At 45.0% G+C, this 15,224-nt stretch overlaps 1 protein-coding gene across 7 annotated transcripts in view; it reads right to left on the reverse strand.

The window, feature by feature from the left end:
- The window catches only part of NRG1 (neuregulin 1), a 761,379-nt gene that overhangs the window by 247,973 nt on the left and 498,182 nt on the right, over nucleotides 1-15,224 (reverse strand). The window contains exon 1 of one of the 7 annotated variants that reach the window (XM_043514730.1): nucleotides 5,031-5,437. The exons of the other annotated variants lie outside the window; for them this stretch is intronic. Coding sequence (XP_043370665.1) covers nucleotides 5,031-5,142 — 112 coding nt within the window. The 5' untranslated portion in view covers nucleotides 5,143-5,437. Of the gene's footprint in view, nucleotides 1-5,030; nucleotides 5,438-15,224 lie in introns of those variants that run through there. 7 annotated transcript variants of the gene reach the window in all.

Consider the following 15,224-nt stretch of genomic DNA (forward strand, 5'->3'; position numbering starts at 1 on the left):
TGGGTGGTGGCTGCGGAAGGGTCTACCAGGGCTTTCCCTGCTCTATGGTCTCCTCTCAGGCTCCACCTTCTGTCAGGCTTCCCAGAGAAGAATCCCTCTCTCCTGTAGCCTGTCTACTGTCCCTTTTCACCAGCATGCTCGGCAGGCCCAGAGCAGTGGGGTGACCAGGGCCCAGTATTGCCTTTTAACCCCTTGTAATCCAGTGTGGGGTTTGTATACCCCATCACACCTGCCCTTCCTGTTGACTCTAGTAAGGTATCGAGCTGTTGATCTAACCCACTCACGCAGTCTGACTCCATCCCCCAATGACCTCTGCTCTGCCAATGATGCCACACTTTGTTGCCCTTTAATCCAATTTTCTTGCAAGCACCTTCATGCTTTCTCCTTTCCCAACCTTTCCATCTAGCAGGAGTTCCCTGCTCATATCTGCAAAGCCACTACCTTATCCTCCTCCCAAATTTTCCATAAAAAACTCACCTGAGCGGTGATACTTGTGACCAGGCAGTTGATGTGCTTATTTTACCAAACACAGTCATTTCACTGTGATTTTGTCCAACCCTCTCCCCTCCCGTTTGTTCTCCCCTTCTATACTCTTTTCACGTGCTAACATTGTCAGCTCTTTGGGGCAGGGATGGTCTTTACATGTCAGGTGCGTACAATGTGGTCCTGACTGGAAGATACTGCAATATGAGTAATAACAATATTGTAAGCTTCAGCATCCACTTGCTGTGGCTTTTGGAGGAAGCATCTGAAACTGACAAAAAGTCACAGCTTTCTGTTGTCAGTTTCCCCTTCTGCCAGGGAGTGAGTGCTTCTCTGCTGGATGCCCAGGGGTATTCCATTGGTGTCCCAGAATGCCCGCCAACAATACTGTTCAGCCTATTTGCAAACTTAGTTAGCATAGCAGGTCAATGATGTCATTTGGAGAGAAGCTGTCAGCTTCTATCCATTTGTAATACTAAGTTTCTCAGTTTTTCCACCACCTGTACTCACAAGAGCCTGACATGCCCCACTGAATAAAGACACAATAGTTCTGGAGTTAGGACAAGCCAGATAAAATTGATTTGTTCAAGACCATTTGAAAGCGAGAATAATATTGTTCCTTTGCACAATTTTAGGGATGAAGAAACTATGGCAACAAACAATCCCTCAAATGATCCTTTTTAATATTGGCACTTAGCCCCTATTCTACTCTGTGCAATGAAAAGTGTTAAAAAGTTTGGGTTTTTCTTTTTCTTTGTTTTTGTTTTATCTGAAAGCCTTTTTAAATTTGCATCTCTGTCTTCTTTGACGGATGTTCTGCAGTTACCTAGAGTAACTTTAGAAAACAATTCAGTTAAAAAGAAAACCTCCCTGTGTGATTTATTTAAATAATAAAGCTGATTCTGAAGCTAATGACAAGTTACAAATTAAAACAATGCTTCCAGCCCCAAGACTGAAAGGATGTGAATTACTTTGACAGCAAAAATAAAAAAAGAATTGAGAAAAGCTAGAATTTATTTACTAGCGGTACAGAGAATTTTAGGAATAATAATTCCTTAGCTTAACTGCCACATTTCATATTCCAGAAAACCAACAGACAGAGACACCTTAAAGGAGATAAAGAATGAAAGCTTAAAGCATAAAACTAGTATCTGCTTCTCTGCCCCATATGTTTAATTTTTTGTTCTTCCCACTTCGGAATAGCAGTTTTCATTAATATGTTGAAATGCTATGTGGTTTGATTTTTAATGTTACTTACTATCAAAAAAGAAAAAAGAAGGTTCTTAACAGGTAAAAGACATAACTCAGAAACCTAAGATCGGCTGTTTGAAAGTGTTCAGTGACAGAATTAACGCATAAAGGTGCATTGAGTTTCACATGAAAGTTTAAATTGTACATTTAGGTCTCAAGCCTACAAACACTTACACGTGGGAATGACTCTACATGAGTTGTCTCGTCACATGCACGTGTTTGAAGGACCCTGAATTTAATTACATAAAATGAAATGATACTTAGGCCTGACTGGAAACTTTTGCAGCTACAGCAATGTCACTTAGGGATGTGATTTTTTTTCACAATATTTCTATACCTAGCATAGACGCAGTAATACTGGCAAAAAAGCACTTTTGCTGGTATAGCTTATTGTGTTTGGGAAACTGGTATAAGCTAATACTAGCAAAAGCGCTCTTTTGCGAGTAAAAGGTACATTTATATTTGGAGGGTTTGCCAGGATAGCAATACCAGCAATCCCTTTCTAAGTTAGGCAAGGCCTCACAGCACCTGGATGACGAGCAGCTGGCTGGAGCTGAATCCTGATAAGATTGATGTGATGCTGCTAGGAAGAAAGGCATACTTCCAACAACTCACCTGCTCCATTGCAACCCCTGCCCTTGACAGCACCTGCCCTTGGATTCTAAGATCAGACAGCATCACTGTGGTTGTCATTGAGTCATTAAATGCAGTTACACACCCAAATATCCCTGCTGACAAAGAATTTCCACTTCCCTCCACAGTTGGTCAGAGGACAATGCCCCCATCCTATTGCATCCTGATCTGGACCCATGTGTTTGGAATTTTCAACTACTACATTTCCCTACACCAGAGAATGAGCCTATAGGAAGCTACATCTGATTCCGAGTGCAGCAGCTCATCTGATACACACAGGTTTTGGGGACACAAATCCCCCCATTCAGTGCTCCCTACACAGGCTCCCCATTGGACACAGTTCAAGGTCTCTGTACTGATTTTCATGGCCCTGCTTAGAATTGGCCCTGCTCCGGGAGAGACCATCTCTCTCCTCACACAATGATGACCTCACATAACAACTTTGCTCTGCTGGAAAAATTCAGTTGTCAACAGCCCAGAGAAGAGTAATCTCCGCAGGAGACAGAACCTCCATGAAAACTGGACTGAGACAATGGAACTCACAACGAGACACGGCGCCTCCATCACCGCATTCAGAGCTAACTGCAACGCCATTTCTTTGACATAGTTTACCTGTAACCACCCTGTCAAACACATCTCCATCCCCACACTATAAACTTATATCACCCATCTCCTCCCCCACAGGTAGCTGCAAGCTTGTTCCTGATGGCAGGGCTGGAAGAGAGAGAGAGATTTTGGCGCTTCCTTTCTTTGGAAGCCACCCAGATAACACCACCAGTGATAACACGCAACTTTATAAAACCTAGATGGATCGAGAGATAGATAATAAAAAGGTCAAAGGAGTAATTGTACCTGGTTTTGCATAGTAAGGGAAGTCTCCCCTGACGTATTTAAACTCTTATTCACACTCATTAGTAAGTGCAAGCCATGCAATCTGTCTCTCACTGAGCAAGACAGAGCGAGAGAGGACATACATGGTGGTGGTGTGGTTTATTGGCATGAGACTGGTATAGCTGCCACTAGTGAATTACACAAGTCATCTCCAATGGCTGATTATTAAACCTTTATATTGCATAACAGCATCTTGTGGGTCACAGCACATTAAAAGAAAAACATTAATTTAGGCATTTTAAAGCATTTTCACAGTTTCTGCTGCTGCTCCTTGTAAAGCAAGGCGCCTTAACTAACAATATTCCAACTGTACCAATGAAAGTCAAGACATTTAAAATAAAAAAGATCTCTAGGCTATATAGGGCTGATTCTCTGCTACCCTGCACCCCACAAAGTGAGGATGACTCTAAATTGCTACCAAATCTGAATTTCAACATTTTAAACTCATTTTGCACTGGTGTAAACCACTACACAGGGCCATGGGGAAATCAAATTCTAGATTTGTTTTATTTATATGACAGTCCATTGTAGACACCTCAGCTGAGGTCAGTGCCCCATTGTGCTAAGCACTGCACAAACACATAATAAGAAACAGTCCCTGCCCCAAACAGCTTACATTTGAAATGTATATAAAATAGCTTGTTGATAAATCAGGGTGACATAATATAAGGTCTTTAGGGCAAGGACCTGTCTTCCTATGTTTCTATAGTGCCTAGCACAATGGGACCCTGATCCTGACTGCAGTGATTGAGAAATACTACAATAAAAATAATACCTAACACTAATTAGTAATAAGGGCCAATATCCTAAGCTCTGATCTAGCAAGCCAATCCAGGTAGGCAGGTACCTACAGCTGTTTCTAGCCCAGACAGCTCACAAAGCACCTGACCTTAAAGCAGCAGGGGTCTGGTTTATCAGATCAGACTAATTTGGGGGCAGCGGGGATGGACAGGGGGCATTTTTTAACGGCATGTTCTTTTTATTCAAATCAAAAGTTGAAAGCCGCTCCAAAGTTTGGACTCAGACACAGCCCCAGGGGAAATGAATTCGCGGGCAAAGTGCATGCAAGGTGGCCAAAGGACAACAGAAAGGCAGCTCATCAGATGGCTCTGTGGTTTATCACAGAGATGCCAGGAGCACACCGGAGCAAAACGATAAAAATCTACCTGCCAAGGGCTTACCTTAAAAACTTGGATGACATGTTGCTGACACCGGGCTTTCCCTTTCTCCCTCTCCCACACGCATACACTAGTGTCAGCTTAGGGCTCTGCACAGAGTAAGCCCATTATTACAGACTATTCCTGGTTCACATGGGTTATCTCTCGAGGGTGGCTAAACACAGCGCCGCAGGCGAAGCGCCCTGGGTCAGGGGGAAGCCGCGGGGAAGCACGAAGGAGACCGCTGGTGCCAGGGGGATCTCACAGGCCGGCCCCGAGGAGCCCCGGCTCGGCGGATGCCAGCGGCGCTGCCAGGCAGAAGGGAGCAGCGCGCCCCTGGCGCTGGGCGCCGCTGGGGGACGCGCGGGGCGCGCAGAGATGGGGAAGCAGCAGCCCCGCGGGTCCCCTTCCCCGGCTCTCTCGGCGCCCGGCTCCCGCAGCATCCGCGCTGGGTCGGACGGCGGCTCCTCCTGCCCCCGGGGCACCTGTGCCCGGCGGCGGCGGCGGGTCACCTGGGGAGAGGACGCCGGGCTCGCCCTGGGGAGCGCAAAGGGAACAGGGCGCGCAGCGAGCCACGGACCCCGCCAAGCGGGAGAGAGAAGGGGGGGCACTTACCGGCCACAGGTTCGGCCGCAGCGCCCCCCTCCTGGGGATCCGCTTTCCTGCCAGCCCCTTTGCCGCCCTTCTTGCCTTTCCTCCCTTTGCCGTCTCGCTTCTTCTCGGACATCCCGGCCGGTGCTGCCCCAGCGCCCGGGGACGCTGCGCCCCTCTCCCCTGCTGAGCTCCGGGCCCCGCTCCCTGCCTGCCCCGGGCGCGCCGGCTGCCCCCTGCCCCTCGCTCCGCGCAGGCTGGAGCAGCAAGCGAGCCGGCTGGTGGGGGAAGTTCGCCTCTCTCTCTGCTGCCCCCTTCCGCCTTGTCCCGGCGGCGGGGTCCCTCTCCGCTCTCTGCCCGCGGCTGCTGCGGCTGCCACCTGGGACAAGGCGCCAGGACTTCCTGGAAGTTTTGGGAAACTCCTCTCCGCTGTGTTGCTTTGCCCCCACTTCACTAATACCCGCCCCGGGCACCGCAGGCTGCACCGGGAGGAGCCTGTACAGGTCGGGGCACAGGGCGGGTGGGGAGGAGCAGGAGCGGCTGCAGCGGCCCGAAGCAGAGAGAGGTCGCTCGCGCGGCGGGGAAGTCACTGTGCGCACGCCCGGGCAGCAGGACACGCACCTTGGCCCGAGCTGCGGCGGCTGCTTGCTGCTTTGTCCCCCCCCCGGCTGCAAGCGCCTCCTTGCCCCGCGGGGAGCTGTGCGCGCCTGGGACCCTTTCCTCCCGCCAAAGCTCTAGCACAGGGGGGAGAAAGTCCCCCAAAGGAGGGACAGCACTGGGGAGCCCAGTTTGAGAGCCCTGTGGCATTCGGAGAGCTGAGCCTAGGACACTTCCCTCCTCCCCCGGGGCAAGGCTAGGGTCAGTCCCAGACTCTTGGAGAGCCTCCACTGAAAGAAGGCCCCAAAGAAGTGTAAAGAGTGTTGTGGCTATTTGCATGGTGGAAGTCAAAGTCTCCCCTTGTTGAAAAACAACAACAAAAGAAAACCGTCCGTGTTTCCTTTCACTTTAATTATTTCCCCTTGTACTGTCACAGCAAAACAGGCCCCCATATTTGTCTGCCGCATTTTCATACTGCGGGGACTCCTGGAATCGAGGCCCTGTTCCGCATGCTGAGCTACCCACCAGATCCAGGCCTCATGCTTTGATTCCTCCATGAAGGACTGGAAAGCGAAGTGCATAAATGTTTAACAATACACGCGCCTGACATCGCTAACAAGCCTCTTTCTCATCACCCCGGTTCAGAAGTCCATACCTATCCCCATGTCCTTTGCTCAACAGGGATGGATTTAAGCACCTTCTTAAATATTTTGCTGAATATGGGACCTTTTTGTACAGTGGAAACTAGTCTTGCAATTCTGACCCTAAACAGGGGTCAGGTTACTGGGGGACGGGGGACAGCTTGGGCTTTCAAACCTCAATCCTACAAGCTGTCCTTTGGAAGTGGATCCTTGTCCCTGTGTGGAGCCATATCACTGGTGTCAAGTCCATGTAAAGTGCACATGATGCTCAGATTCTGGTAGGAACAGATACTATATTAAAGTGGACTATGCAGTCTGTAGGCCCCCCGCTGAATTCTTCTTATCTCCTTAAGGACCTGAGCCTGTAAACATTTGCACCCAAGTGACAGTCACCCAAAAACCTGGACGCTTTAGTAAGTTGTTTAATAAAACATTTTTCTTGTTTGAAACCAGACCTACATTATAATGGGACCCTGCAGAGCTGCACCTGTGTGGAATAACAGGCAGCACTGGTGCCTAAAATTGGGATTGCTGAATTTTCCCTTAATATTTATCAACATTTAGTGGATAACAGAGAATGGTATGTTATTTTTAATATCCCTAGGATTCAAAGGATTTAAAATAATCACCATGTGCACAAATGGTGCGATAATAATTTCTAATATTGCCAACTACAACTGTTGAAAAAATATGAATTAAGTTTCAAGAAAATCATGTGAATTTAGAAGTATACATTTTAGGTTCCTTTTATTTGTTGTCTAGGGTTGTAGCCTTTAGGGTTCATATTTTTAAGCTTTTCTCCACACTCACAAGGACTAGAAACTTACTTTTCTTTAAATAAAAACTGTGATTGTCAGGGACCATGATTCCAGCATCTGGGGTTTTAAGAAACGTACCAAATTTTGAGAGACGTGATAAAAGCATAAGAGTTGACAATACTGCAGTGACCATCAAAACTGGGTTTGATTCTGCACTCATTGATGTTAATGAAAATCCAGTGAGTTGCAAGACTGAGCCCTATCTGAAATATGCATCATCAGTGTATGAAAGAATAACATGCGTAAATTTTTAATAGACAAAGTCACTATCGGTGTCTATTTTTCCAGTGTTCAATGCATTCAAACTGCACTTGAATTCTTGATACAAAGTGTTCTGATATGTGAACAGGCCAGACAGGGATTAATCTAAAGCCTGGAGAAGGAAAGCAGGTCTCTGCACAATTTGCGATTGAAAAAATATTATTGGATGCAGTAGCTCTGTTTTTCCTGAAGGGGGCACTACTTAGCAAGGAGGGAGCATAATCTGGCAAAATTTGGAGAGAAGAAAAATCAATGTGGAGAAACGTACTGTACTTTCAAACACTTTTCTTCTAATCTTCTATATACTTAAATTTACATGCTCAAGGTAAAGTTTTACCCCACTATTTATTAAGAGATAGTATTATACTAATTATTGTGAATTAATTGTATAATTATTTTTCAAGTGCAGACAGTGAACTGTATGCTTAGACACAGCCCCAACCAGGGCCTTTCCTTGTTAGGTTCCAGTACTGCAAGTTGATCACTGAAGGTCCGCAGGATCATGGGCTAAAAACAGAGGGTCGGATTCTGGTGCTCTTACTTACTCCTCACAGTCTCATTGAAATAAACAGGGCTACTTGCATGGTAAGGGACTACTTGGCATGAGTATGGATATCAGAATCTGCTCTCACAGAGGGAATTCATTCCTTTGAGACATGTTGTCGGTCTATAGTGGTCTGCAGAAGAGATTACTTCTAGATAAAAAGTGAGAAGGTGGCAAGGGCAGCTCCTGGTACTTCACCCTTCTCCCTCAGCATCTTGTTGGTCGAGCTTCCAAGCACCGTGGCACAACTGGTAACAGCGGCTGTGTCACCATTTGCAGGAAGCACTGGAACTGACCAATGGCAGCATGTTGGTAGAATATAGGTTTCCAATACAACTGGCTAGAAAATGTTCATTCCCCCCCCACACACACACACACATACACAGAACCCATGGACAATTGTGATGAAAATGCCCCCAAATTTAGTTTTTTGGTAACATTTTCCACAGATCTTCAACAGTTTCAAAGTTTAAATAGACAAGATTTTTTTTTAAATCAATCATCACTGCAAATCATAAGGCTGACCCTGCAGTCCTTACACAGGCAAACTCTCACTGCCTTCAGTGGGACCTTTGCCTGAGTGAGAAGTGTAGGATTGGGTCTGATGTTTTTAATGCACTGTCTGTACTTGTTAAATTAGTTTTAGTAGTGATAGTAAAATGTTCGTGTCCTGGATACTACCTGGGAATTATAGTGCTTTGTTGGTGATAGTTGTGTCTACACACAGAAGTTGCATCACTAACTTGAAATGTATTGTTAAAGTGCTACAACTGCCTCAGGCCTGGTCAAAACTTAGGTCAACATAGAGATAACACTCAGGGGTGTGAAAAATCCACACTCCTGGATGCTGCAGCTATGCCAACCTCATGCCTGGTGTAGTCGCAGCTCAATTGATGGAAGAATGTTTCCATCAATCTAGCTACCGGTGCTCAGAGAGGCGGTGTTCTTACAGCAATAGAAAAAATCCTCCATTGCTGTCTACACTGGGATTATGGCAGCATAGCTAAGGTGCCTTAGCTATGCCGCTATAGACCCTGTAGTGTAGACGTGGCCTCAGGATAGAGGGATTTCATCCCAGCATAAAGGTACAGCTTATACCTGTACAGCTTAGTCCCATACAGGAAGTGGAGTAAGCTATACTGGAAGAAGGCACCTTTATACTGATATAACTGCATCCACACTAGGTTTTGTACTGGTGCAACTTCACTGGTAAAAATCATGCCCATAATTGACATAGCGGTACAAAAACTCTTTGTAGACCAGGCCTTACATTGCTAAGCACATACATTAACACTTTGTAATCCTGTAGCACATTCCATCTGAAGATAAAAGCACTTTATCAATGTGAGTGAAATAACGCTGTGAGGCAGACAAGTATCATCCCTATTTACAGATGGGGAAACCAAGGCACAGACTTGTTATGTGTTACACAGAAAACTGAGGAACAGCCAGACTGACAACCCAGATCTCTGGGCTTCCACCCCAATCTTTTAACCACAAGACTATCCCACATGTGGTAGACTGGATACATAGGGCTTGATTCTCCATTGCCCTGCACCTTGTGCAGCTATTTACACCAGTGCAAAGTGAGTGCAAAATCCTACTAAAATACCCACTTTGCACTTGTGGAAATGACTGCAACATGTAGGGCAACAGAGCCTCGTACTAAATGAAAAATAAATAGAGTGCTCCACTGACATAAACAGCTCTGCGACTAAAACACTAAGGGCCGATTCTCATTTACACTTAGGCTGGTCTAGACTGCCGTCATTGGGTGCAATTGACACTTGTATACATTCACTTGAACTAGCCTGAATTTCACTAGATCGGGTCCCAGACCAGTGAAGCCATGGCAACATGAGCTGTACAAGCCCTCTGGGTAATTACTCACAGGGCTAGTAAAGCTGTGACTTCACTCTTCTGGGATTCACAGGGCTAGCCTAGCTGTGGCTAGCTCAGATATGTCAGCTAAAGCCACAATTACTCCGGTTGCAGTCTGGACAGACCCATAATTTACATCCACTTTAAGGCTCCTTTACATTGGCAGAGTGATATAAAGGGGCATTAGGCCTGGTCTCCGCTACTCCAATTTAACTAAGTTGGTTTCTAATGTAGGCAGTGTTGTCACGCTTTATCGCCTGGGGGTGGGGAGCTCTCCCAGTGATAAAAAATAGCCACCCTGAACGAGTGGTGGTAGCTTTATCGCTGGGAGCACTGTCTACACTGGCACTTTTCAGTACTAACACTTTAGTCGCTCAGGGAAGTGTTTTTTCACACCCCTGAACGACTAAAGTTTTAGTGCTGAAAGTGGCAGTGTAGTCACAGCCTTAATTGATTTAGTTACATACAATCCCCTTAAATCCATGTCTACACTCTCATCAAGCTAGCACTGTAAAATAGAATGTAATAGAGTGAGTGATGGGACAGATGAACCGCCCTGCATACAATCTCCTCTGAGACCCTAAGTATGTTCTAGGGCAGCTAAACCTTCCCACTGCTTGTGCCACTGTGGCTACATTCTGTTTTTAGCACACTGGCTTGATCAGAGCTAGCACAGGTATGTCTCCTTAAGCTGGGAATCACAAAAAGTGCAGACAGATCCAATCAATGACTGATCTCGATTTACACTACTTTAAAACCCCTGTAAGTGAGAGGAATTTCAGACGCATAAGCCTGAATTTTCATATACAGTAAGGCCCATTTATGCTGCTCTGACAGTATAAAGAAAGGGGGCTTAAGGTAACCACATATGTAATTTATTCAATATAAATGTAGCATAAACAAAAATCAGGCCCATAACATCTAAATGGGAATAAACCACCTCATCTCTGACTATACTTGAGATTTTGTCAGTAGTTAAACATTTGTAAGCTTAATAAAAATCATGGACACCGACTCAGCTGAATCGGTACAGCAGTAGCTTTTATTTTATTGACCTTTACAAAGATGCAGATCCTGGTTACATAAAGTCTCCAAGCAGTGGTTTAAGGGTCACTGTTACAGACCAATGCCTTTGGCAACAGTAATGCTTGTGGCAGGTGATGACGTTTCTTAGCGTCTTTTTTCTGGAAATGGCAAATTTTTGAGTTGTTTGTGTATGTGTTTGTATATACACTGCCACGAAAAAGGATCCGACAGCATCTGATTTATCATCGATTTTATGGACCTGATCTGTGAAAGTTCAGAAAATGTCACAATGTGGGAATCAGAGCTTTAATATTTATTATTTCTGAGCTTTCGGGGGCTTTAAATCAGCAACTGCTAGTCAGATTAACAGGCAGGAAACTGACACAGTGAGAGGTCTGGTATGAGTCTGTGGCAATTACATGGATTTATTGAGGACAAATTTTAGTCTCCTGCAAATTTATTGTGCTAAATTCTCCTCTCATTTATAGAAGTGCAACTCCTATTGCAGTCAATGAGAACTTCACCCATATAGCTGACAACACAATTTGGCCTTTTCTAAATGACAAATGAGGGAGAAAGGGCACAGAAAGTAAAGTTCTATTTTAAGGAATGATTTTGGCAACCTCCATTTTAATTACTTTATCTCAATGTCCACTACATCCAGATCCACAAAACAATAAAACTCTGCAACGCAGGCAGTGCACTGAGACCTTGGGCTGAGGGTTCTCTCATTTATATTGGTGTAACTCCCATGACTGAAATGGCAAAGTAGCATAATCCACATTGATTCAGTTCACGCCGCACTCCTCATCAGTACCTGGCCCAAGACGGGGAAGCTAATGATCCAACCAGCAGCCCACATTCGGTGATAAATCCTGGTCACATGCCACCTTAGGCACGTTGTGCATATGCTAAGAAGAAGAAGAAGTATATTCAGTCAGGCTCAGGGTCGCCTCTCACTTACACTGATGCAAGTCAAGAGCAAATCCATGGCTACTCTTGATTTACACCAGTCTAAGTGAAAAGAGAATCTAGTCCCTACTGAATAACAAATCAATGTGGGTTACACTACTTTGCCTTTTACGTTCACACCAATATTACAGTCAACTTACTTCTGATGGGTAACCTACACTAAAGTATACAGAGCTACTGAATTTGGCCCAGGGATTTCAAATGAAGTTGCACGTGCTTATTACTGGCTGAATTTAGTGTCATATGTCCAAACCCACAATCCGGTGTTTTGACACGTGACAGCACATAGGTTTTATTGATATCGTACCATTCCGTTAAGGTCTCATATAAACTTCACCAGCCCACACCATCAAACAGAAAATTATTACGAACTGGCAGCATGGAGAAATGTTGAATTGTTCTCAATATGGTTTTTTAACACTAGCATGTGAAATCATTTTTGTGTGTGCACGCATGCGACCATCCCCAAAAGGATCATTTTCCCCATCTATCAGGCATTTGCGGCTGCATGTGAAAATGCACAGCTACCGGGCAGTCTCATATTTGCATAATTTCCAGAAATTGGCCTTTGGATTCCAGCACCAATTTTATATCCAAAATACCGGGCTTGCGCGTGCAGCCAGGAGAACTTTGCAGACATTTTTGCACACAGCTCCAGGCACAAGAGGTTTTGAAAACAAGGCCATGGGCAGCAAAATGAATTTTTAAGACAGGTCTAAGGCAAAACCAACTAACAGGGCCAGATGCATTACCTCATAAATGCTATGCTTTTATCCAAGAATGAATGATTATCCCCAAATCTCCAACTAAACCACAGGGCTAGTTTTTTCAAACTCTGTTGGTCCCTCAGGGTTCACTTTGTTACTCCTACCCTGCTTTGAATCCCAGCTATCTGAAGAGAATTGCTTCTCTTTGGAATCAGTCAACACAATTCAATCAAACTGGAGTGGCATTTTGCCCATACTAGTTATCTAAAGCAGTGGTTCTCAAACTAGGAGCGCTGCTTGTGCAGGGAAAGCCCCTGGCTTGCCGGGCTGGTTTGTTTACCTGCCGCGTCCACAGGTTCGGCCGATCATGGCTCCCAGTGGCTGCGGTTCGCTGCTCCTGGCCAATGGGGGCTGCGGGAAGGGCAGCCAGCACATCCCTCGGTCCACGCTGCTTTTTGCAGCCTCCATTGGCCTGGAGCAGCGAACCGCGGGCAGTGGGAGTCGCGATCGACCAAACCTGCGGACGCAGCAGGTAAACAAACTGGACCGGCCAGCAAGGGGCTTTCCCTGAACCACTGATCTAAAATACTTCTACAGCCCCCATTATCCACAGTATCTGCGAGTCTTCCAGTCTTTTTTGTATTTCTCCATCCCATGCAGTAGAGAAGTGCTACATTCCCCTTTTTTACAGTGGGCAAGTCACTTAGCCTAAGGTCACACAGGAAGTTTATTCCAGAGCAGAGAATGGAACATAGGTCTCAAGTCCTAGGCTACTGTCCTAACCACCAGGCCATCCTTCCTTTCTTCCCTGTATCATGAGGATTGTACTGATGTCATGTCCCCTACAGATCTTAGTGGGACCAGGGAGAGTGAAACTTCTACCTGAAATTTTCCCCAAGCGAAGAGCATTATGGCCACTCCAGCTCTGTTCCAAATTCTAGTTGTCAGTAAACAATTATTTGAATCACAACAATGCATTAAATTGAGCAACTCTTTACCAAAGTCATGAAAAGTAAGTACATTTTTCCTAGTGATACTTAATATCCTGTGTAATTAATAAGGAATTTGTCACTTCTGAAGCACAGTGATCATTTACAAGAAGTAAAACAAACGAACAAAAAAACTACAGTGTGTATGGGGGAGGGAAAGAAATGTAAATCAGACAATTTCATTTAGATTCTTCTCTGTTATTACTGGATAAACTTTCCGACAAGAAAAAAGGATGAGATTCTTCTCCCTCATAGGTCAGCTGGATGGAAAACTGATACTATTTTCTGCTTGTAACAATAGTTGAATGTCTCCGCTGCATCATCCATTACTTTCCCCAAATAAAATTAGATGCACAGCAGCGAGCTAACATAGATCACATACGTTGTTGAGAGGAGTCTCCTTGACTGTGTTGCGTCTTGTGCATTAGCCTTGTCAATGCAATCTTCAGCACACGCAATTAAATAACAGAGATAATAAGAGAAGGTAAAGTCCTCCCAGTTCAGTATTTAGAGCCTTGATCCAGCCAGGTTCATAAGCATGTGCCTAACTTGAGTATAACCCACTGGTGTATGTTACAGGTCCCACTCTGCATCTGATCCGCAGAGGATATGACTCCGTTATAATCCGACCTAGTGGGGCTTAACTGAAGTCCCTGCTTCAATCTACACTGTGTCAGCCAAGATGCTGGCCATCACATAAACACAGGAGTAATTCTATTAATTTATACGAGATGACTTATCTTAAAGTTAGGGAGATGCTTAAGTACTTTGCTGAATTGGGGCCTGAGAAAGACTGCTTATCTTTTAGAAGGAGTGTGCTAAGCATTAGCTCCTTCACCTTTCTTTACTGAGAGGAATTTTGGTAAAGTCTGTCTAAAATGTCACTTCTATCAAAGGATCTCAGCTGCAGACTTGGCTGAGAAGTTTGTTTCAATAGTATCCTGTTTTCACTAAGTGTATCCAAGGCACCCAGGCATAAGATCATTGCTGTAACTTTGCCTCAAAATGGGAAATATGGTGCAAGGGTGGGGTTATCATGTTATGCTCTGAAATAAGGATTGAAGTGAAAGGTTACACAGGAAACTAGTCAAGTGGTAAAGGAAGGACTTGGAAATCCATTTATTCATACCTCAGATAATAATGTTTTGAAATAGCCCTAAATACTGTATTCAGGATGGCCCTTGCAGAGGTCAAGGGCATAAATGACATTTTCTTGCTTTACACCTCCCCTAAATAAAGGAGTCTGCCCCCAGAATTCACATGAGCATTCTGCAGTTATGCAAAATCAATGTAACTTAACATGCCTCTAAGGCCCTGATTCAGCAAGGTACTTAAGAGCATGCTGTTAGGAAAAGGACAGTGATCGGCTGTCCTCTGTGTCCACTGGAGGCAGGACAAATAGTAATGGGCTCAATCTGCAGTAAGGGAGATTTAGGTTAAATATTAGGAAAAACTTTCTGACTATTCAGGTAGTTTAAGCTCTGGAACAGGCTTCCAAGGGAGGTTGTAGAATCCCCCTCATTGGAGGTTTTTAAGAACAGGTTGGACAAACGCCTGTCAGGGACAGTCTGGGTTTACTTGGTGCTGCCTCAGGGCAGGGGGCTGGACGTGATGACCTCTTGAGGTGCCTTCCAGCCCTATATTTCTATATGCTATGGCTAGCTTTAAGCATTGATTCAAATGGGACTGACATACATGCTTAATCACAGGTTTCAGAGTAGCAGCCGTGTTAGTCTGTATTCGCAAAAAGAAAAGGAGTACTTGTGGCACCTTAGAGAAATT

This window comes from Dermochelys coriacea, chromosome 5 (genome assembly GCF_009764565.3).
Source record: "Dermochelys coriacea isolate rDerCor1 chromosome 5, rDerCor1.pri.v4, whole genome shotgun sequence".
NCBI classification, from domain to species: domain Eukaryota; kingdom Metazoa; phylum Chordata; order Testudines; family Dermochelyidae; genus Dermochelys; species Dermochelys coriacea.